This window comes from Staurois parvus, unplaced genomic scaffold (assembly GCF_062004578.1).
Source record: "Staurois parvus isolate SC_StPar_1 unplaced genomic scaffold, SC_StPar_1.0 ptg001058l, whole genome shotgun sequence".
Taxonomy (NCBI): Eukaryota; Metazoa; Chordata; class Amphibia; order Anura; family Ranidae; genus Staurois; species Staurois parvus.
The window spans coordinates 883,937-908,374 of record NW_028318854.1 but is presented as its reverse complement, the minus strand read 5'-3'; the positions used below and the strand labels follow the sequence as shown (position 1 = coordinate 908,374).

Below are 24,438 nucleotides of genomic sequence, written 5' to 3'. Positions count from 1 at the left end.
ACGTAAACCAATTAATTTACACGAATACATTTTGGTGTACATTTATGATGAAATCTGATTATTTAAATTTTTTGTAGTGGACATTTTTAATAGCAAAAAGTAAAAAATATTGTTTTTTTTTCTCAAAATTGTCTGTCTTTTTTTTATGGGAAAAAACGGATGTGCATTTCATTTGGGTGCAGCGTTGTATGACCACGCAATTGTCAGTTAAAGTAATGCAGTGCCATAACCCAAAAAAATGGCCTGGTCAGGAAGGGGGGAAAATCCTCAGGAGCACAAGTGGTTAATACAGACTGATTTGCTGGCCAAAATACTATGGTGGTGTCAGCAGGGGTTTTGCTCCAGCCAGGGCTCAGAACGAGGAACTCAGAATACTCAGGAGCTCCCGAGGGGGCAGCGCTTCATCTATAAACTTGATTCACAAAGAATAAGAATCTTTATCTTCAGCTATGTGATTGTAATATTCAGATCTGAACAGGTTCAGCTTAAAATAATTGTCACATTTTTAAAACATTGACCTTATCCTGATGTGTTAGCTTTGTGAATTGAGCTTATAGTCTGAAAGCAGAATGGAAGTCACCAGCTGAAATCACATGGCCTACTGCCGTCATAATCCTTGCCTTAGCATCTTCCAGGTGCCACGTCTCTTATCTCCTCCAAGTGGGTGGCTGCTTCTGATGTAACTCCTGCGTATGCACAGTTTTTATAGACCATATGGAAGAAAAATATATCTGAAATATATTTTAAAAATATTGTTCCCAAATATATTGACAAATATTCGAAATGCTACAATTTTGGCCATATTCAATATATTTCAAAATATATTTCAATATATATATATATATATATATATATATATATATATATATATATATACACACTGCATGTTGAAATGCGTTTTTATTACAAAATATCTGAAAAATATTTTTAAAAATACATTTCAAATATACTGTATGTCTTTAAAAATACAAATCTACATTTTTTGGAATGCATTTACAAATATATGTAAAAATATATGTTAAAATTACTTTTTTAATGTTAAAAAATCAGAAAAATATATTTAAAATAATATATTTTTAAAAATATATTTTTTAAAATATATTCTTCAGATTTTTTTGAATATGGCCAAAATTGTAGCATTTCAAATATATGGCAAAATATTTGGGAAGAATATTTTTAAAATATATTTCAAATATATTTTTCTTCCATATGTACACTGACTAAAATAGGTGTTTTTATGCCTAGCATAAATCTCACGGCGCACTCCCATGCTGGGAAGCTGCACTGGCCATACCAAAGAATGTCTGTAATCATCCATACTCTTGTAAATGTTGCTGCTTTTTGTGTCAGCATTTTCCCACACATGCGTCTGTTTCTTTTTTTTTTTAAATGAAGATTTTCTTCTGCCATACAAGAGAATGGCTGTACATGGTCATAATCTTGTAAAAGTTTACCCCCACATCCAAAGTTTTTTTTTCTGAACATGGAAGTTTTACTTTTGGGAAATACCTCGAACAGACATCTGCGGTTAAATGCAAAGAAGCGTTGGCACTTACATGACTACGGCCACGTACAGTCATTGAATTTTATGGAAGGCTGTACACAGCATGTGTGGCTTCCCTTAGGCCCCTTGCACACAGGCATCATGATTTACTGATTACTCAGAAACTTGTGACGCCCGTGTGCAAGGGGCCAAAAACTGTGTGTAAAGACCTGAGTAATGTTGAGTATAGGTGAGTACAGGTGTGTATCTTCTAGATTGTAAGCTCCAAGGAGCAGGGCCCTCCTATCCCTCTTGTATTGAACTGTATTGTTGCTGTATTGTCTCCCATTATATTGTAAAGTGCTGAGCAAACTGTTGGTGCTATATAAATCCTGTATAATAATAATAATAATAATAATAATAGATGAGTATAGCCAAGTACCAACCTACCCTGTAAAATAATTGCTAAGAGAATTCATGGAAAAAGTCGCTTACGAGTGACGGTCCATGCAATCACCAAGGGTCGGATACGACTGGATAGATGGATAGATAGATAGCCAAGTACAATTCTTCTTCATTGCCAGTATTGTAGCCCCTTGCACACGGGAATGACAAGTTCCCGAGTAAACATCAGTAAATTATGACACTCGAGTGCAAGGGGGCTAAACGAGTAAGCACACAAGCAGGGGCGGACTGACAACTCATGGGGCCCCCGGGCAATAGGGCATCATGGGGCCCCTGTGTCCTTGCCCACACTCAAAAAGCCTATAAAAAAGGTACCAGGGGCATTTCATGGGGCCCCCTACTGACCCCGGGCCCTCGGGCAGTGCCCGAGTGCTCCAATGGTCAGTCCGCCCCTGCACACAAGTAAATTACTGCAGTCAAATGAAGAAAAAAATCTATTTTTCTTTGACTGCTCTGTACTCAACACTGTATTACTGATCTTTACTCAGCTGTGCACAATGTCCCATAGACAACAATGCATCTCATTTTAGACCCATAAGAAACAGCATTTTTTACTCCCGTGTACAGCAGGCCTTCCAAGCTTAAAAATTGCTAGAAGGGGGAGAGAAGGGGTTTTCTTTCTAGCAGAAGAGACATTCAAAGCCTTCTTCTGTTAACAGTTTTTTTTAATTACTTAAAGTTCAGCTCTAAGTAATGGTGTCCCTTTGGCACAAAAGGACAAGGACACAGCAGATATAGTGCCGGGTAATTGATGTCATTGATCCACATAAAAATAATTTCCCAGATTCTGCTGTAGGAGAGGAAACAGACTCAGCCAAGACTCCTGCAGGAAGACGAATCTGCTAAATCATCATACGTGCCACCACTGAATTCTTATCCACAATTCCGGCTTACTGTAAATGTTTGGCTGACGCTGCAGTCTCAGCACGTTCTCCATCTTCCATCCAGACCAATAATATGTGCCCCTCTTAATGCAATAACAGATATGGCAAAATAACAATACTAAAAGGAGACACTGGACCAATGTAATAAATGCAAGAAAAATAGACACTTTAACCACTTGCCTACCGGACACTTATACCCCCTTCCTGCCCAGGCCAATTTTCAGCTTTCCGCGCTGTCACACTTTGAATGACAATTGAGCGGTCATGCAACATTGTACCCATATGACATTTTTATCATTTTTTTCACACAAAGTGGGCACATGTGGGTGGCACTGCTGGGGACTTTTGGGCGGCACTGGACGGTGGCACTGCTTGGCACCGATCATCAGGGCACTGATCATCAGTGTCCTGATGATCAATGCCGATCTCTCCTCTGACAACTTCCGGTTCTTGGCTGTACTTTCCTCATGCTGTGACAGTGTGAGGAAAGTGCAGCCGATAAACGGCAATTGCATTTCCTGGTGATCAGTGTGTCATTGGACACAGCGATCACGGAGATCACCGGGTGCGCGCTCTCAGGGGCATGCAGGAGAGTGTGTTCTGGGAGGACATCATATGAAGTCTAGCCAGAACTGGCCGGCCGCAGTGAAGCCGTCATTCGGCTATCTGCGGTCAGGAAGAGGTTAAAGCTAAAGTTTAGTACAGGCGTACCTCGGTTTACAAATTTATTGCGTTCTCCTGGACGTTTCATATTGCGAAATGTTTGTAAACCGAAACGCAGTTTCCCATAGGAATGCATTGAAAACCAATTAATCCATTCCGGAGGTCAGAAAAAAGTAAAAAAAAAAGTCTTTTACCTGTTCAAAACTCTTTATAAAGTGCACTTTAAAGGCATAAATACTGTACAGGGACATGATGAAAAATGTCCAGAATGGCTGCAAACCTCGTTGCAAAAACCGCTCCAACACCTCCACACTCGACGCCACGTGCTACCCACAGACCCCAGCATGGGGCCGGCGCTATACACCTCCCAGGTGCATTGCATCCTGGGAAAACTTGCTTTGTATTGTGAAAAAAATTTGTAAATGCATTGAAAACCAACTAATCTGTTCCGGAGGTCAGAAAAAAAAAAGGCTTATATAATGAACCGGACCTGGACTGTGCTAGGGTATTTCCGTTATACTCTCGCTTCCCGGTCCAAACACCATCCACAGACCCCACCGCTGATCATGCAGGAAATAGACAGCATCAGACTCTCTTAAGAAAGCAAGTCAACTGCTTTATTTTAACACAAACACAAGATATATACCAACATATATACCAGGAACAGGAAACACATCAGCAGGCCCTCCCATCAGGGGGAAGGGCTGCTGGAAACACCCCACACCAAACCAAGACACAGAACAATGGGATGCAGCACATGGCAGTGAACAATGACCAACCCCCACACCAATACACAAACATTACATCCCATAATAGTTTGCTAGAACAATGGGATGCAGGGGCATGGCAGAGAACAAAAAACAATGGAACAACCACTTGGCAGTGAACAATGGACAACCTCCCACCCCACCTATACATGTCTACACCATATCAGGACAGACCACCGTGTACCCCTAACAGGCACAGGGTGGGCTACACATAAGAGGAACAACAGGGGTCCCCCCACCCCCAAAAGTCACCCCCGTCACAGCTTATCTGTTCAAAATTCTTTATAAAGTGCACTGTAAAGGCACAGGGCTGGCGCTATAAACCTCCCAGCTCACAGCTTTCCAAATGGATTCGATTAAAGTCCCTGATTCTCTAATGGAACCATTCTGGACCTTCAGGTATGCTTCAGGAGTACAGCAACAGTGACCATCCACCTTACAGAGACTGGTGAAAAAACTGAAGTACTTCTTGTGTAGGAGGGATAATATAGGGGAGAACCTCCTCTCTGATTGGTCGGCTAGTGTCCATTCACCTATAGGTGGCCTATAACCCACATAGTCATGAATAGCCTGTGTCCCGTGATGTACTCCAAGAACTGGATTTTACAGGTAAGTATGTAGAAAAAAATCCAGGTATTTAGGGATACAGTACCAAACACAGCATGCTGTTCCCACCCCCGCCGCAGCCTGGCGTTCCAGTGAGCACTGGAAGGGCAGAGCAGAGTGCCATGACTGACAATCACCGCTGTCTGCTTGGTGAAGACCAAGAACTGAGGGGACCAATGGTCATGTGACCATTCAGTTCTCAGTCTTACAGCCGTTAGGGGACAGCTGCAGCATTGGACCGATGCTGCAGCCATATGGGTGAGTATGTATGTTTATTTTTTTTTTTTATTTCCCACACTTCTCCTTTAAGCACTTCAAGTCCGGACACTTTCACCCCCTTCCAGTCCAGTCCAATTTTCAGCTGTCAGCACTATCACGCTTTCAATGACAATTACGCAGTCATGCAACACTGTACCTGTATCGTATGTACTCTCCAGCACCTCAGGATATGCACAGCCAAAAGGGAAGCCAAGGGTACCAGGACAGCGACAACCAAAGGAAATGCTTCAGAGGTGCAGCCCTCCTCAGACGGGGAAATCAGCCACTGGATAGAGAGAAAACAGGTGGCGCACACACCTAGTGCATTATCCAAGGTTTATTGTAGGATTGAAAGAATAATAAATGTATCTAAAAAGCATAGAAAAATGACAATGGCCACAACGGCAGGCAAGGTGTTCTCACTGTCAGTGCGGTCAAATGGCTGATGTGTGATGAATGAAAAGTAGGAGCCTTGCTGTTGAGGCTCCTACTTTCCATTCATCACACATCTGCATCAGCTCTGAGGAAAGGGATTAGTCCCCGAAACACGTCAACCATTTGACCGCACTGACAGTGAGAACACCTTGCCTGCCGTTGTGGCCATTGTCATTTTTCTATGCTTTTTAGATACATGCTTCGTCTGTATGTTTTTATTATTCTTTCACTCCTACAATAAACCATGGATAATGCACTAGGTGTGTGTGCCACCTGTTTTCTCTCTAACACTGTACCCATATAATATTTGATCACCTCTGGGTTTTTAATTTTTTTAATATATAAATGGAAAAAGACCGAAAATTTTGAAAAAAAAATCTTTTTTTGCTTAGTTTTTGTCATAAAATTTAGCAAATAAATTATTTTTCTTCAGAAATTTAGGCCAAAATGTATTCTACAATTTTGGGGTAACCATAACCCAAAACAGTGTATATTATTTAGTCTTTTTGAAAACTACAGAGTCTACAAACTATGGGCTATATATCTGAAAATTGATCAGTTGAGACCCTAAAATGCTGAACGCTGGTATGATGTATGGTAGTGATCAGGACGCTGGAATGGGGTATGGCAGTGATCAGGATGTTAGCACAAGGTATGGTGGTGATGAGGACGCTGGAATGGGGTATGGTGGTGATCAGGACTTTAGCATGAAGTATGGCGGTGATCAGGACGCTGGAATGGGGTATGGTGTATGGCGGTGATCAGGATGTTAGCATGAAGTATGGCGGTGATGAGGATGCTGGCATGGGGTATGGCGGTGATCAGGATGTTAGCATGAAGTATGGTGGTGATCAGGAAGCTGGTATAGGGTATGGCGGTGATCAGGATACTGGTATGGTGTATGGCGGTGATCAGAATGCTGGTATGGGGTATGGTGGTGATCAGGACTTTAGCATGAGATATGGCGGTGATGAGGATGCTGGAATGGGGTATGGCGGTGATCAGGATGTTAGCATGAAGTATGGCGGTGATCAGGACGCTGGTATGGTGTATGACGGTAATCAGAATGCTGGTATGGGGTATGGCGGTGATCAGGACACTGGTATGGGGTATGGCGGTGACCAGGATGCTGGTATGGTGTATGGCAGTGATTAGGACGTTGGAATGGGGTATGGCAGTGATCAGGATGCTGGTATGGTATATGGCGGTGATTAGGACGCTGGTATGGGGTATGGTGGCAATCAGGATGCTGGAATGGGGTATGGCCGTGATCTGGATGCTGGAATAGGGTATGGGGGTGATCAGGACATGAGCATGAGGTATGGCGGTGATCAGGACATTAGTATGAGTTATAGCGGTGATCAGGATGTTAGCATGAGGTATGACGGTGATCAGGACACTGCTATGGGGTATGGTGGTGATCAGGACACTGGTATGGGGTATGGTGGTGATCAGGACACTGGTATGGGAATGGCAATGATCAGGATGCTGGTATGGGGTATGGCGGTGATCAGAACACTGTTATGGAGTATGGTGGTGATCAGGACGTTGGTATGGGGTATGGCGGTGATCAGGACGTTGGTATGGGGTATGGTGGTGTTTTTTTCTGCACTGGGACAGGTGACAGGTGCTGGCTGAATTGTTTATTGTCCCTACATTGGGGCAGTGATCAGAGACACTGGGGCTGCATTCCCATTCAATTCGTATGCTTTTCTTTGTGGTGCAATTGGCGTCCGCACAGTATCGGTAATCGGTATCGGAATATGGTGTGCATTTTCTAATTTGTTCAATGCTCATATGACAGGTTTTCATGACTCTTACCACAATAGGAGGAAACTTCTAACCGTCCTGGTTCCAAAGGTGGCGCATCATTGCACAGAACCTACAAAGGTTGAGATATCATACTATATATTTAGGAGACTGTAGACATAGAGTACAAATAAACAAGCATAAAGTGTAGGGACAAAGTTTCACAATGACAAGTGCATGAATAGTCTGTAGAACACAAAGGATACACATTGAGATGTACCTTATGCCTTAGGGCATAAAAAAGTAAAAAACTTGATGTTTTCAACATGTAAACTACATGTGATCTTAATATGTAAAACTAAAAATGATTGTTTTTTCTGTCTTTTTAGCTCACAGGAGAAGAAGAATTGTGTCTGTCTGTCTGTCTGTCTGTCTGTCTGTCTATCCATCCATCCATTCAGTCGTATCCGACCCTTGGTGATTGCATGGACCGTCACTCGTAAGCGACTTTTTCCATGAATTCTCTTAGCAATTATTTTACAGGGTAGGTTGGTACTTGGCTATACTCATCTATTATTATTATTATTATACAGGATTTATATAGCGCCAACAGTTTGCTCAGCGCTTTACAATATAATGGGAGACAATACAGCAACAATACAGCTCAATACAAGAGGGATAGGAGGGCCTTGCTCCTTGGAGCTTACAATCTAGAAGATATACACCTGTACTCACCTATACTCAACATTACTCAGGTCTTTACACACAGTTTTTGGCCCCTTGCACACGGGTGTCACTAGTTTCTGAGTAATCAGTAAATCATGATGCCTGTGTGCAAGGGGCCTAAGGGAAGCCACACATGCTGTGTACAGCCTTCCATAAAATTCAATGACTGTACATGGCCGTACTCATGTAAGTGCCAACGCTTCTTTGCATTGAAACCGCACATGTCTGTTCGAAGTATTTCCCAAGCAGTCATATGCGAGTGTATCTGTCTGCGCAGGGCCGATAACACTGCTGAATCTCTACAGTAGAGCAGTGACGTCATCCCATCAGCATCCTTAGCTTTTAGGCATTGTTGGCCCTGAAGGAACTCACGCCCACCAGTCGCACCAACAGCCACAGCTGCACAAAAAGGGAATGCTTGCCATAACTTTGCAGTCACTTGATTGCTTTGCAAAAGGTTAGGCTAGCCATACACTGGTAGTATTGTGAACAAATGTTCATATGAATATTTGTACAAACATTCCTACGGACATTCTCAGTATATTCGAAGACTTGATAAATGTTCAAAAAGTACTTCAAAACTTTGTTTTGCTTTTAACAATCAAATTTGGAATGAGTGTAATTTCCAGAAGAAAATTAAAAGAAAATGTAACTCAAAATTAATTTGTTTCATTCAAGAAAATGTTTCCATCCTTCTCCTCTGAGTTTTCACCTGATTATAGTCAAAAATGATTTTGAACTGAATGATGCCATGTCAGTTTTTTTTGTATTATATCTGGCAGTAATGTACATTTTTAATGTTTTTATTGCATTTCCTAAGTGCCTCTACTGCTTATTTTGGTCACTCAGAATATGGTCATTCAGCGGATCATTCAAAGAGAAGTTTGGCAGTTCTAGGCCAAATTTACAGCCAGTGCAAAGAGCAAGATCGGTAATAAGCACAGTGATAAGGATGCAGAAAAAACAACAGAAACTGAGGTACAGATAAAAAGTTGTCAACTAAGATAAGGAAAGGGCATATAGAGAACAATTATCTGTATTTACCCTGCTATCTACTGTTTGAACTTGGATGTCAATCTTAGGTCCTGGGAATCCCTCTGAGATAACAGTACCTCTAGGAACAATGAAGGCAGGTAAATCTTCTTCCACTGGCAACAGGTCTTCTTGGCTCCTATGTTTGGAATTAGTGACCCCAGAGTCAGTACTGATGCTACTCTCAGAGCATATATGCCTCCGTGATAATTTTCGTGGGACTGTTGAGTGTAACGATAAAAAAAAAAAAAAAATGTTACCAACTCAGTCTGCCATTGGCTATTTCAAAGATTCTTACGCTCGATATTAGATTTTCATTTTACACTATAGAGAAGTCTGCAGAAAACGGACAATGGGTGGTGTGGTGAGTCAAAACATTTAATTCTGGTATGGAGATCTGATTGCAGGAATGCACAAAAGGTGATTCAACCCAGCAGTGTCCACTAAAAAGGAAAGATCAGTCTGGGGTGGATTAACCCTATCTCAAATGTATCAACAATGTATTTAAAGAAGATAAAATGCCAGACAAGTGATTGATCACTTACTACATCTTGAGATGTCATCATGAGACCCTGAGCTACCAACATCCCCTGTTGGGTCCCATTCCAGATCAATGGCTGCTTTGGCAGGGGGAAGAATAGGTGGACAAGGAACTTCCTCATCTTCAAAGTCAAGGTCCAAGAACACATCAGATGACCCAGATGATACATGTTCAAAGCCACTATCGAGAACATCATCTTCAAAGACCTTCAAGGAAAATGTGAAAATGGTCATTGTTATGTGATCCATGGTTAATTGGTATGAAAAGATGTAAGATTTCTGTAATTATATCAGAAGGTAAAAACTTATACCATTCTTTTCATTTTTGTTTCTAGGTATGTGAACGCACTGTGTTACCATTGAAATGTGGGAAATACTGCTAGAGATAATTAGATTGTTTAAAAGTAGCAAACATTTGAGTGTCCCCCTTGTTATGAGTCCATCTAATTTGGTGAGTGTGGATTGTACTGGAAGGTGATCACGGAGCATGGTGTGGGGACATCATTTAAAGAACACATTTCGTTTTGGCACCGATTTTTATAGGAGCACCTAATCACCGTTTATTTGGGACAGTGGACCTTTTATCACTTTATTATTATTAATCGTTTAATGTCTGATTTGTGCACTGTATAATTTATTATACTTATGTGTGATGGGTCTTTTACCTTGTGAGCAGCAGCATTAATTTAGTTTATAATTTGTCACATAAGCGCAGGTTATTTATTATTTTTTTTTATGAAAAAAAATTACCCACTCAAGTGTATTAAACCTAATGCACACTGAGTGTTAAAAAAGCTGCCTGTAGGGACATCTGGCGATTTTTGTTTCTGCCTCTAAATGTTCCTCCATGTTAGACTATGTGTCCATGTCCAACATTATCACTAGACGCATCAAGCACTTCAAAGGTAATTTACTTTAATGACCAGAGAGGTTCTGCTCTCTCCTGGCTCTCATCCTACCTGTCACAACGCTCTTTCAGCGTTACCTATAATGCTACCCCCTCACTCCCCCTCTCTGTTGGGGTCCCTCAAGGCTCCGTCTTCGGGCCCCTTCTCTTCTCCATCTACACCTCCTCCCTTGGCCGGCTCATACACTCTCACAGCTTCAACTACCACCTCTATGCCGACGACACACAAATCTATCTCTCAACCCCCCACCTCACCCCCTCGGTCTCCGCCTGAATCACACACCTACTGAGCGACATATCAGACTGTATGTTGCTCCACTTCCTTAAACTGAACCTCTCCAAGACAGAGTTTCTTGTCTTCCCCCCAGCCCGGACACCACCCCCCATTGACTTCTCCGTCACATCCAACAACGCCACCATCAAACCCGCCCCGCAGGCCAGAGTCAGAGTACTTGGTGTCATTCTGGACTCCAACCTATCCTTCCAGCCCCAAGTCCAATCTTTAACAAACTAGTGCAGACTCCACCTCCGCAACATCGCCAAAATCCACAGGTTCCTAACCCCAGAAACCACTAAACAGCTCATCCACTCCCTCATCATATCACGACTCGACTACTGCAACTCCCTCCTCACTGGCCTGCCTCGCCGCTGGCTATCCCCGCTTCAGTCGATCTTAAATACGACTGCCAGACTCATTCACCTTTCCAACTGCTCCATCTCCGCCACCCCCCTCTGCCAATCCCTCCAGTGGCTTCCGATTGCGCAACGGATCAAATTCAAAATCCTAACGCTGACGTACAAAGCTGTCTACCATACTGCCCCGAACTACATCACTGACCTAATATCCAAGTACCGCCCAGCACGCACACTCCGCTCCTCACAAGACCTCCTTCTCTCTAGTTCCCTGGTCTCCTCCTCCCATGCCCGCCTCCAGGACTTCTCCAGGGTGTCACCCATCCTCTGGAACTCCCTGCCCCAACCCATCAGATTATTACCTACTCTCCACTCCTTTAGGCGCACCCTGAAAACCCATCTCTTCAGGGAAGCCTACCCCACCCCCTGCTAACCTGCCGACCTCCTCCACTCTTCCTACCACTCTATCCCCCACAGCTATCTCCTCCTGTGCCACTATCCCCTCCCTCCTAGATTGTAAGCTTGAAAGAGCAGGGCCCTCAATCCCCTCATGTTTTGCATTGTATTGGTATTGTTCTGTCACATGTTCTGTCCCCCTTTGTAATGCACAGCGCTGAGCGAACCATTGGCGCTTTATAAATACTGTGTAATAATAATAATATTAATTATTCTGGTCAATGAAATTAATGCCCAAGCAAAACCCGCCTGAAACAGGTCTACACCGGTTTACATGCATCAAGCGTTTTTTTCTGCCAAAATGCTGCCAAGAGGAAAGGCATTTAGGAGAGCTGGGCAAACACCTTGTGTGCATGAGGCCTTAATATTCAATTAAGGCCAATGAGCGCATTTGAAGAAGATGCAGAAACAATTGACCCATTTTATGGCCGCTTCAACAGTGACAGACTGTCAGAAATCTTAATTGTTCTGAAGGGTTATGCCATTAGTCCAATACTTTTGTTATTAATCATTATAGTTCCCATGGACATACAATGTTAATTGTACTCTCCAACTTACTTCTGCCAGTAATGTAAAGCTGACCATAGACAGTTCTCGGCTGGTTCAGCAGGGACAGGACAAGATTCGAACCATGTAGGGGCAGACTGAATGTACCCAAGTTGATCCATTGATCAATCAACTTGGGTACAACCAGCCTGTTGGATTTTACATGCGATTTTCTGTGTAATCACTGTGTTTTTCCTGGAGGGGATGGCTCCCCCCGCCGGGAGAACAGAATGGCTCTGCAGGAGGGATTCCCCCCAACAACACTGACTGTTTTGATGGGAGAATTGAGCGATTCTCTTTCCTGCAGCCCATTGCTCCATCTAAGGCCGACTTGAGGTGCAAGCTCTATAGATTTATGGGCTTTAAGTGGTCAGCTTTTTGTAGATAATTACTCTTGTTTCCCTGATATAAAGCCAGGGCCTGGGGTGTCTGAAAACTACACAAACTTGTGCATCAAAATGTTTATGCACTGGCTTGTATAATGTATGACCATTGCAATTTAAACTGCTATCATATGTTTATTGGCACATTTAGCATTCAGTCACTATATTGCACTTAGTAACACACGGATTTGTTTTCCATGTACAAGTAATCTGCTTTTCCTTGTTACTTTGTTGGCTAGTCCCAAGTCCCATTATTGGCTAAATTCTTATAATGTCTGTGAACTGTCGGTCAGGTTCCTCCCAGTACAAGGCGTAAAGATATACGCTATACATACCAGCTTGGTGCTTACGAGCCGTTTTTGCAGTCGAGAGAGGCGAATGAATATCTCCTGGCAGTAGGAGCCCAGCTCCGTCATCTCCTCCTCTAAGACCATTGCATCTTGTGGATCACTTTCATATATGAGCTGATCTCCACGCTCTAAGAGAACCTCTACACGCTTCATGTTATTCCACACATCTTCCTGGAAGGCCTGACACAAAAATGGTCACATCAACTTTCCAAGTCCAGTCTCCAAAACCTCATATATGCTTTAACATGTCAAAGTTATTTCAAAAGTTGTTTTCAGAATTTTGGCAAAACTTTAATTCAAAGGCAAAACTTTTTTTTCTGGTTTTGGATAGTGTGGATTAGAACTCTTGCAAGGTTTTTTGCTGTCTGTGCCATTGTTAGGGAGATTCACCTTCTCTAGTTGTCCTGTTTACCGCTATTATCGAAAAGTGAAAGTAAAAGAAAGTCGAATGATCGGGTGTTTTGAACAAAATTTCAAGTAATTTTCTACTCATCTATGGTCATATTTAAAGTGGTTGCACGGCCACACATTTCACAGACATGGGCCACTTACTGTCACTATTAAGAGACCAATTCAAAGCAATGATGAACAGTCAAGGGCAAGTTTATGTAGGCAGAAAGTGGCTGAAAAAGACCAGAAGGAAACAGCAGCACTGGGAATCAAAAGAGGATGGTGAACATGTTAGGCAAGGTTTACGATTCATAGTGCTTTAGAAAATGAAATGTCATCCAGTTAGGCCCTGTGTGCATTCAATCCCAGCATTTTAGTGTGCCTGGGAGGTACAGGTTCAGCATCCTGCCCTGCTACCTGCAGCCTGTAAGGCCCCTTTCACATGGGCATTCCACCTGCTTCATCAGTTCAGTCATATTTTTTCAAAGAACAAATAGATGAAGTTCACATCAGTTTTTTACATCCATCAGTTAGAATCCTTAACCACTTCAGTCCCGAGCCATTTTTCCAAATTTCTTTCATGCAAAAACTGACTTTTTGTCCATTTACATCCATTTAGGTCCACCTCCCTTTTTTAAACTGACCAATTAGAGCTATGATCCTTTTAAAAAAATGGATCCTGACGGATGCAAATGTAAATGGATGTAAACAGAGGATCATCTGTTTGCCCAAAGACTTTCTTTAATATCCATTTTTCATGTGTCAATGGGCAAACAGTTTGCACGTGTGAAAGGGGCCTTAGGGGAATACTATAGAGTGAAAGCTCCGAGTCCAAGATGGCAGTATCCATCAGCAGTCTTAGGACTTTCAAATGTCTACACAATCGAAACCTTTACAGGTAAATATCATGCTGAAAATACATTAAATTCACACAATCTTTTGGGGAGCTTTTTGTTGACATAAATGGTCTGGCAACTGAGTCTCTTTAAGGCTCTACAGTAAGTCATTTGTACACCTTCATTAAACATATTACTGTAAAGTACTTTTAACAGTTCTGGAAAAGCAGAGGAGGATCTTTTGATTATATATATATATATATATATATATTTTAATTGCTGTACCTTGAGTTGTTGGATTTTCTCAGTTGAGTTACCATGGTAGATATACTCTACACTGGACAGTTCCATGTCCATCTCAGTCAGACTCAGCTTTAGATCATCCTGGTCTGTATCAAATTCCTCTCTTTGCTGGATTTTTGACTGTTGGAAGATGGAATATCATCCTTAACTTGCTTCAAATACATATTTTATTAAATCTATCCTTGCTTCAGTACATAACAAAGTTGATGAGATACCTTCAAAGTCTGATAGATGGTCTCTGCCTCCTTCTGCAAACAGTCCCAAAACTGATTAACCTCCTGCATCCTACTTCGAAGTGTAGTTGGAAGCAACATCTGGTGAGGAATCTGTGTGACTCTCCAATAATTCCTGTTTAGTGTCTCCAGGTCTAGCAATTTCTCTCGAACTTCCTTGAGGAGATCCTGAGAATGACAAGCAGAATGTGAAGAATAGACAAGCAAATAGAAGAAATTAAGTGATGAGTGGAAAATAGTTTTGTAGACTACAGCATATTTTTTACCTCATATTTTCTCAATGTCAATTTGGCTTCATTGTGTAGAGTTCGGGAAGGATTCTGAAGAGAGGCCACTATCTGTGTGATCTTTAGCCAATCCTCCATCCGTGAGAGAGAGTCCAGGAACTGCTCACACAGCTGTCTGTCCTGCTGCATACTGAAGAGAAAAGCATGTTGTAGTGAGGAATATATCAACCATATCAACTTGGGTAAAATTCATTAAGTAATTATAATAGGGTGGTTGGCTAGGCTTCATTAGGTAATAGGGAGCAGAATTCCCATTTTTAAAGTGGTCCACTTATGAAGGTAGTAGGTTTGTCGTATGTTACATAAATTAGAGATTTATTGCACATATTTTTTATAATATTAAGTAGTCACAAACAGAGTGAGGGAGAATTAGAACCACTGTCCAGTTTTCATTGTTGAAAATGTACCTGCTGGGGCGGTTTCTCCTCACTTCTTGTCTCAGAGTCAAACCAGGAAATGAGAAACAAAAATCCTAACTTTGATAGTTTTCTTTTAAACGGATGCCCCTTGTACCCTGTTTCTGTAATATGTAAGATTTTTTCTGTAAATGTAAGATTGTTTGTTCTCACTTCCTGTTGTGCTGAGAATGGTCACCAATACAGAAAGAGTTGCTATTCCCATTTAGGTTATAGAAAGCAATATAAATTCCCAACAGAAGTTCTCACCTTTCTTTTATAGACTAGGAAAAAGGTTTTACCCGGAGTTCGGAGTCAAGAATTATGGTAGTTTTATTTCACAAAGGTTTTATTAGGTTTCTTCAGAAAATTTACAAGTTATAAAAGAACAGGAAAAAGGTAGCACATTGTGTATCGTGAGAAATACAAGATAATGAAAATTGTAGTCAGATAAGTTCTACAACATAGCACAATACACCTCGGAAACAGCAAAATTTCTTGCAGTGGGGGGCAATGTTTCCAGGAAAAGTCCCCTTTCAAGAAATGTACCAATGATTAGAGAGTGGGAGGGTATCATGTGGACAGCTTGCATTTCTACCAAATACATAATGTAAAAGAAAGGAAAAAGAGGAGAGGGGAAAAGGAGAACCAGGAGATGAAGTGGAACAAGGGTCAATAATCATAAAGAGGAAAATAGATAAAGGATAGGGGGAAGGGGTGGAGATTTAGGTTGTTGTTGGGGGGGGGGGGGGGGGGGTTGTGAGGCCTTTGGTTTTGTGTGTTGTCAATAGAATTATGGGTTTTTTTAAATTAATTTGTGACGAAAACATGTATGAGTTGGCATGGAATGACCTGCTGGTAGCACTGAATTCATGCTACCTTTATTTTATAATGGAAGAATTGTGGTTTGATAGCAAATGAGGTGTGTAAGGATTTGGAAGAGAAAGACATGGTAAAATGGAATATATAATAATCAGAAGAGAAAAACAGCAATCTAGTACTATTTTGTATAGCTTTCTAGATTAGATTATTTGCATCTTGGAATGGTCCAAATATAAACTCACTGCTCACAAATGTCATTAAAGAATCACCTAATAAAATCTTTGTAATTTTCAGAGAAATTGTTGTGCCACATCTGACTCCTTGGCGTCCACATTTACCACCTGACAACACAATGTATAATAATGGTGGATAGGCAATTTGGCCCTTTATTCTTGCCAGAGCAACCTGGTTGCCTGAACAAGGTCAGGTTCCTAAGGTTTTTTCACTGGTCCTTACAGGTCCACATTCAGACACATCCAACAGTTAGAAAAAGATATTGTAAAGTAGGAGAGGATGTTTTGTAAATAATCATTTGTATTTTCAGAGTTTATGTTTTTTTTGTGTTGAGTGTTCCAAGTAGCATTTTTAAAAGTCACTGGGTTGATTGTAGGTATAAACCAGATCCATTACTAGAACCTTCAGGGATCTAGTGCAAAAGAACCCTAAAGAAACATCCTGACCCTGGCCTGGACCCTTCTCACTGATCCAGAAGCCCTTTACTCCTGTCGTGGAGCCCCTTACTACAGTTCCACAGCGAGACCCTTTCACATGTACTGCCGTAGGCCCCCTTCATCCTTCCTACCGTCTTAGCCCCCCCATGGTGGAAGAATGGCAGGGCCTGATCGCAAGTGCGACCTTTGCGACCCTGATAGTTCCGCCACTGGTTTGTACATGAAAACTAAACAGCTCTCATGTCAGTGAAAATTCTCATTTATCCAGACAAAAGTAGAACTTTTTGGAAGGTGTTTGTGCAGTTACATCTAGCGTAAAGCTAACACAGCATTTCATAAAAAACATCATACCAACAGTCAAACCTGGAGATGGTAGTGTGATGGTCTGGGGCTGGACGACTTGACATAATTAATGGAACCATGAATTCTGCTATCTACCAGAAAATCCTGAAGGAAAATCTACAACCATCAGTTTGTGACCTCAAGCAAAACCGCACTTGGGTTATGCAGCAGGACAATGATTGGAAACACACAAGCAAGTCTACCTCTTAATGGCTCAAAAAAAAAAATTAAGGTTTTGGAGTGGCCTACTCAAAGCCTGAACTTAAGATTAGATGGTGTGGCATGAACTTAAACAGGCCGTTTATGATCAAGAACCGTCCAATGTGGCTGAATGAAAACAATTCTGAAATGAACAGTGGGGCACAATTCCTCCAAAGCGATGTGAAAGACTCATTGCCAATTATTGCAAGTGCTTGATTGCAGTTTCTGCCGCCAAGGGGCACAACCAATTATTAGGTTTAGGGGGCAATTACTTTTTCACATAGTGCCAGGCAGGTTTTGGACAGCTTTCTTCCCTTAATAAATTAAATCATCATTTAAAAACTACATTTTGTTTTTACTCAGGTTGTCTTTGTGCAATATTAAAATTTGTTTGATGATCTGACTCATTTAAATGTGACATGCAGTGGGGATCGAAAGTTTGGACACCCCAGCTAAAAATTTGTATTAATGTGCAAAAAGAAGCCAAGGAAAGATGGAAAAATCTCCAAAAGGCATCAAATTACAGATTAGACATTCTTATAATATGTCTAGAGATGAGCGAAGTATTCAAAAATTCGATTCGACTGATTCGGCGAATTCGTAGAAAAATTTAGATTCGAGTCGAATATATTCGCTGTGAATTTAACTTAAAAAAGGGTGTTTCTAGGCTTCAGAGAGACTTAATATTAGTGCTGAACACTGTACCTTTAATTTAAATGCCCTTGGAGTCTGCTGGGGAAGAGAAATAATACTGTCAGGCAGTATGACATGCAGATGAGTGCCGTCGATCTTAGAATCACCGCACACTTCACTCATTTGGGCAGTCACGGGGCCAAAACCAGAGTGTGGAGCCACAGTGTGGCGGTGGAGGCAGCAGCAATGGGAGGCCATACAGCACCCTATGACAAAAATGGAAACCACCAGCAGTGTGAGGAGACCTGAAAGTGGCACATGGCAGAGTGTGGCGATAGAGACAGCAGCAATGGGAGGCCGTACAGGGACCCATGACACACTCTGGACCTGGCAGCAGCATGAGGAGGCGGTACAGGGGCCCATGGCAGATTACGGGCCTGGCAGCAGCATGAGGAGTCGGTACGGGGGCCCATGGCAGATTACAGGCCTGGCAGCAGCAATGGGAGGCCGTACAGGGACCCATGACACAATCTGGACGTGGCAGCAGCATGGGGAGGCGGTACAGGGGCCCATGACAGATTACGGGCCTGGCAGCAGCATTTGGAGTCGGTACGGGGGCCCATGACACACTCTGGACCTGGCAGCAGCATGAGGAGGCGGTACAGGGGCGCATGACAGATTACGAGCCTGGCAGCAGCAACTTGGACAGGAGGACGTTCAGTTTCTGCACCGTCTGGTGCGTGCTCGCAAACTGTTGTCTCTTGGAAACGGATTCCAAGAAAGACTGCTGACGGAATCCGTGAAGAGGAGTAGCAGGAGAAGGAGCATCTGAACGAGCGGAATATGCCAACAAGCGACAACAGGGGCCCATGGCAGATTAGGGGCCTGGCAGCAGCTATGGGAGGCCCGTAATCTGCCAGCACCCTATGACAAAAAATGGAACCCACCAGCAGTGTGAGGAGACCTGAAAGTGGCACATGGCAGAGTGTGGCGATGGAGACAGCAGCAATGGGAGGCCGTACAGGGACCCATGACACACTCTGGACCTGGCAGCAGCATGAGGAGGCGGTATATAGGGGCCTATGGCAGATTAGGGGCCTGGCAGCAGCTATGGGAGGCCCGTAATCTGCCAGCACCCTATGTCAAAAAATTCTACACACCAGCAGTGTGTGAGACCTGAAAGTGGCACATGGCAGAGTGTGGCGATGGAGACAGCAGCAATGGGAGGCCGTACAGGGACCCATGAGAGACTCTGGACTTGGCAGCAGCATGAGGAGGCGGTATAGGGGCCCATGGCAGATTAGGGGCCTGGCAGCAGCTATGGGAGGCCCGTAATCTGCCAGCACCCTATGACAAAAAATGGAACACACCAGCAGTGTGAGGAGACCTGAAAGTGGCACATGTTTGGGGCATGATTCATGGCGGATTTAGTCAGTTGTGTCAGGAACTGGTGGTTTGAAATCCAGACTAATCCACGCCTGATTCATTTTCACAAACGTCAGTCTCTCCACACTTTGGGTGGACAGTCGTGTCCTCCGCGGAGTTGCAATACCTCCTGCCGCACTAAACACGCGCTCCGATGCCACGCTACTGGCCGGGCATGACAGCCTTTCAAGGGCAAATTCAGCTAGTTGGGGCCAAAGGTCAAGGGGATTGTCTACCTCGGTTGGCAGGGTGCTGTCCAAGTAGGCCTAAGCCTGTTGTTTGAGGTCCTGCTCCAGGTCCACCTGATGCTGCTGCTGCTGCTGCGGCTGGTTAGTAGTTTCCTCACTGCGCTGGTGAAGAAAGCTACTCATCATCGACTGCAGACTGAGGCAGCCGCTGCTGGTGGAGCTGCCACTGCTCCTACCACCCCACCCCTCCCCTGCTGCCATGGCAGCGGAACGCGAGCGCACAGGGCCCACAGTGTCTGAGGATGGACGTTGGCGCAGACAGGCAGAGACCAGCTGACTACATAGGTGGTTTTTATAGTACGTTATTTTGGCCTCCCTCTCAGCAGGTGTGAAAAAGGCCACCATTTTTGAACGGTAGCGAGGGTCCAACAAGGTGGACAGCCAAAAGTCATCCCTCTGTCTGATGGTTATTATTCGGCTGTCGCTACGCAAGCAACCGAGCATGCTATGGGCCATTTGTGCCAAGGAATGCGAGGGACTCCCTGCCTCCATCTCCACAGCATACTGCCACGGTGCGTCTGGGTCCTCTATCTCCTCCTCCTCCTCCTCCTCTACCAGATGCTCCTGCTCCTCCACTCCTGTCCGCTGAGTGGAAAAACCACCCATTTCACTCAATAATTCCTGAGCACCAATGTCCTCCTCTACCTCCTCCTCTTCTTCCTGTCCTGCCCCCACAGGGGTCATGTGGCGTTGAGATCTGTGCGCCACGTCTACCGCACCCTGACCAGCCATTGTTAACAGCATTTGTTCAAGGACGTGCAACAGAGGAATGACGTCGTTCATCCCATAGTCCTGCCGACTCACGAATAGCGTGGCCTCCTCAAAGGGCCTGAGCAAGCGCAGGTGTCACGCATGAGCTGCCAATGGCTGACATCTAAGTTACACAGGGAGTACCTTTATCCGCTTGTAACATCAGGAAATCGGTGATGGCCTTTCGCTGTTCGTAAAGGCGGTCTAACATATGTAGGGTTGAATTCCACCTTGTTGCAACGTCACAGCATGAGGAGTCGGTACGGGGGCCCATGGCAGATTACGTGCCTGGCAGCAGCAATGGGAGGCCCGTAATCTGCCAGCACCCTATGTCAAAAAATTCAACACACCAGCAGTGTGAGGAGACCTGAAAGTGGCACATGGCAGAGTGTGGCTATGGAGACAGCAGCAATGGGAGGACGTACAGGGACCCATGACACACTCTGGACTTGGCAGCAGCATGAGGAGGCGGTATAGGGGCCCATGGCAGATTAGGGGCCTGGCAGCAGCAATGGGAGGCCCGTAATCTGCCAGCACCCTATGTCAAAAAATTCTACACACCAGCAGTGTGAGGAGACCTGAAAGTGGCACATGGCAGAGTGTGGCGATGGAGACAGCAGCAATGGGAGGCCGTACAGGGACCCATGACAGACTCTGGACCTGGCAGCAGCATGAGGAGGCGGTATATAGGGGCCTATGGCAGATTAGGGGCCTGGCAGCAGCTATGGGAGGCCCATAATCTGCCAGCACCCTATGTCAAAAAATTCTACACACCAGCAGTGTGTGAGGAGACCTGAAAGTGGCACATGGCAGAGTGTGGCGATGGAGACAGCAGCAATGGGAGGCCGTACAGGGACCCATGACAGACTCTGGACCTGGCAGCAGCATGAGGAGGCGGTATATAGGGGCCCATGGCAGATTAGGGGCCTGGCAGCAGCAATGGGAGGCCCGTAATCTGCCAACACCCTATGTCAAAAAATTCTACACACCAGCAGTGTGTGAGACCTGAAAGTGGCACATGGCATGAGACACTGTGGACCTGGCAGCAGCATGAGGAGGCGGTATATAGGGGCCCATGGCAGATTAGGGGCCTGGCAGCAGCTATGGGAGGCCCATAATCTGCCAGCACCCTATGTCAAAAAATTCTACACACCAGCAGTGTGTGAGGAGACCTGAAAGTGGCACATGGCAGAGTGTGGCGATGGAGACAGCAGCAATGGGAGGCCGTACAGGGACCCATGACAGACTCTGGACCTGGCAGCAGCATGAGGAGGCGGTATATAGGGGCCTATGGCAGATTAGGGGCCTGGCAGCAGCTATGGGAGGCCCATAATCTGCCAGCACCCTATGTCAAAAAATTCTACACACCAGCAGTGTGTGAGGAGACCTGAAAGTGGCACATGGCAGAGTGTGGCGATGGAGACAGCAGCAATGGGAGGCCGTACAGGGACCCATGACAGACTCTGGACCTGGCAGCAGCATGAGGAGGCGGTATATAGGGGCCCATGGCAGATTAGGGGCCTGGCAGCAGCTATGGGAGGCCCATAATCTGCCAGCACCCTATGTCAAAAAATTCTACACACCAGCAGTGTGTGAGGAGACCTGAAAGTGGCACATGGCAGAGTGTGGCGATGGAGACAGCAGCAATGGGAGGCCGTACAGGGACCCATGACAGACTCTGGACCTGGCAGCAGCATGAGGAGGCGGTATATAGGGGCCCATGGCAGATTAGGGGCCTGGCAGCAGCAATGGGAGGCCCGTAATCTGCCAACACCCTATGTCAAAAAATTCTACACACCAGCAGTGTGTGAGGAGACCTGAAAGTGGCACATGGCAGAGTGTGGCGATGGAGACAGCAGCAATGGGAGGCCGTACAGGGACCCATGACAGACTCTGGACCTGGCAGCAGCATGAGGAGGCGGTATATAGGGGCCTATGGCAGATTAGGGGCCTGGCAGCAGCTATGGGAGGCCCGTAATCTGCCAGCACCCTATGTCAAAAAATTCTACACACCAGCAGTGTGTGAGACCTGAAAGTGGCACATGGCATGAGACACTGTGGACCTGGCAGCAGCATGAGGAGGCGGTATATAGGGGCCCATGGCAGATTAGGGGCCTGGCAGCAGCTATGGGAGGCCCATAATCTGCCAGCACCCTATGTCAAAAAATTCTACACACCAGCAGTGTGTGAGGAGACCTGAAAGTGGCACATGGCAGAGTGTGGCGATGGAGACAGCAGCAATGGGAGGCCGTACAGGGACCCATGACAGACTCTGGACCTGGCAGCAGCATGAGGAGGCGGTATATAGGGGCCTATGGCAGATTAGGGGCCTGGCAGCAGCTATGGGAGGCCCGTAATCTGCCAGCACCCTATGTCAAAAAATTCTACACACCAGCAGTGTGTGAGGAGACCTGAAAGTGGCACATGGCAGAGTGTGGCGATGGAGACAGCAGCAATGGGAGACCGTACAGGGACCCATGACAGACTCTGGACCTGGCAGCAGCATGAGGAGGCGGTATATAGGGGCCCATGGCAGATTAGGGGCCTGGCAGCAGCAATGGGAGGCCCGTAATCTGCCAACACCCTATGTCAAAAAATTCTACACACCAGCAGTGTGTGAGACCTGAAAGTGGCACATGGCATGAGACACTGTGGACCTGGCAGCAGCATGAGGAGGCGGTATATAGGGGCCCATGGCAGATTAGGGGCCTGGCAGCAGCTATGGGAGGCCCATAATCTGCCAGCACCCTATGTCAAAAAATTCTACACACCAGCAGTGTGTGAGGAGACCTGAAAGTGGCACATGGCAGAGTGTGGCGATGGAGACAGCAGCAATGGGAGGCCGTACAGGGACCCATGACAGACTCTGGACCTGGCAGCAGCATGAGGAGGCGGTATATAGGGGCCTATGGCAGATTAGGGGCCTGGCAGCAGCTATGGGAGGCCCGTAATCTGCCAGCACCCTATGTCAAAAAATTCTACACACCAGCAGTGTGTGAGGAGACCTGAAAGTGGCACATGGCAGAGTGTGGCGATGGAGACAGCAGCAATGGGAGGCCGTACAGGGACCCATGACAGACTCTGGACCTGGCAGCAGCATGAGGAGGCGGTATATAGGGGCCCATGGCAGATTAGGGGCCTGGCAGCAGCAATGGGAGGCCCGTAATCTGCCAACACCCTATGTCAAAAAATTCTACACACCAGCAGTGTGTGAGACCTGAAAGTGGCACATGGCATGAGACACTGTGGACCTGGCAGCAGCATGAGGAGGCGGTATATAGGGGCCCATGGCAGATTAGGGGCCTGGCAGCAGCTATGGGAGGCCCATAATCTGCCAGCACCCTATGTCAAAAAATTCTACACACCAGCAGTGTGTGAGGAGACCTGAAAGTGGCACATGGCAGAGTGTGGCGATGGAGACAGCAGCAATGGGAGGCCGTACAGGGACCCATGACAGACTCTGGACCTGGCAGCAGCATGAGGAGGCGGTATATAGGGGCCTATGGCAGATTAGGGGCCTGGCAGCAGCTATGGGAGGCCCATAATCTGCCAGCACCCTATGTCAAAAAATTCTACACACCAGCAGTGTGTGAGGAGACCTGAAAGTGGCACATGGCAGAGTGTGGCGATGGAGACAGCAGCAATGGGAGGCCGTACAGGGACCCATGACAGACTCTGGACCTGGCAGCAGCATGAGGAGGCGGTATATAGGGGCCTATGGCAGATTAGGGGCCTGGCAGCAGCTATGGGAGGCCCATAATCTGCCAGCACCCTATGTCAAAAAATTCTACACACCAGCAGTGTGTGAGGAGACCTGAAAGTGGCACATGGCAGAGTGTGGCGATGGAGACAGCAGCAATGGGAGGCCGTACAGGGACCCATGACAGACTCTGGACCTGGCAGCAGCATGAGGAGGCGGTATATAGGGGCCCATGGCAGATTAGGGGCCTGGCAGCAGCAATGGGAGGCCCGTAATCTGCCAACACCCTATGTCAAAAAATTCTACACACCAGCAGTGT

General features: G+C 45.3%; 1 protein-coding gene across 1 annotated transcript in view; it reads right to left on the bottom strand.

Moving 5' to 3' along the window:
- The window catches only part of LOC149440700 (uncharacterized), a 129,578-nt gene that overhangs the window by 8,087 nt on the left and 97,053 nt on the right, over window positions 1–24,438 (bottom strand). The window contains exons 3-9 of the mRNA XM_089658201.1: window positions 14,912–15,062; window positions 14,628–14,813; window positions 14,395–14,532; window positions 12,869–13,063; window positions 9,614–9,815; window positions 9,081–9,289; window positions 7,383–7,443 (exon numbers count right to left, since the gene is read on the bottom strand). Coding sequence (XP_089514327.1) covers window positions 7,383–7,443; window positions 9,081–9,289; window positions 9,614–9,815; window positions 12,869–13,063; window positions 14,395–14,532; window positions 14,628–14,813; window positions 14,912–15,062 — 1,142 coding nt within the window. The remainder of the gene's footprint in view (window positions 1–7,382; window positions 7,444–9,080; window positions 9,290–9,613; window positions 9,816–12,868; window positions 13,064–14,394; window positions 14,533–14,627; window positions 14,814–14,911; window positions 15,063–24,438) is intronic.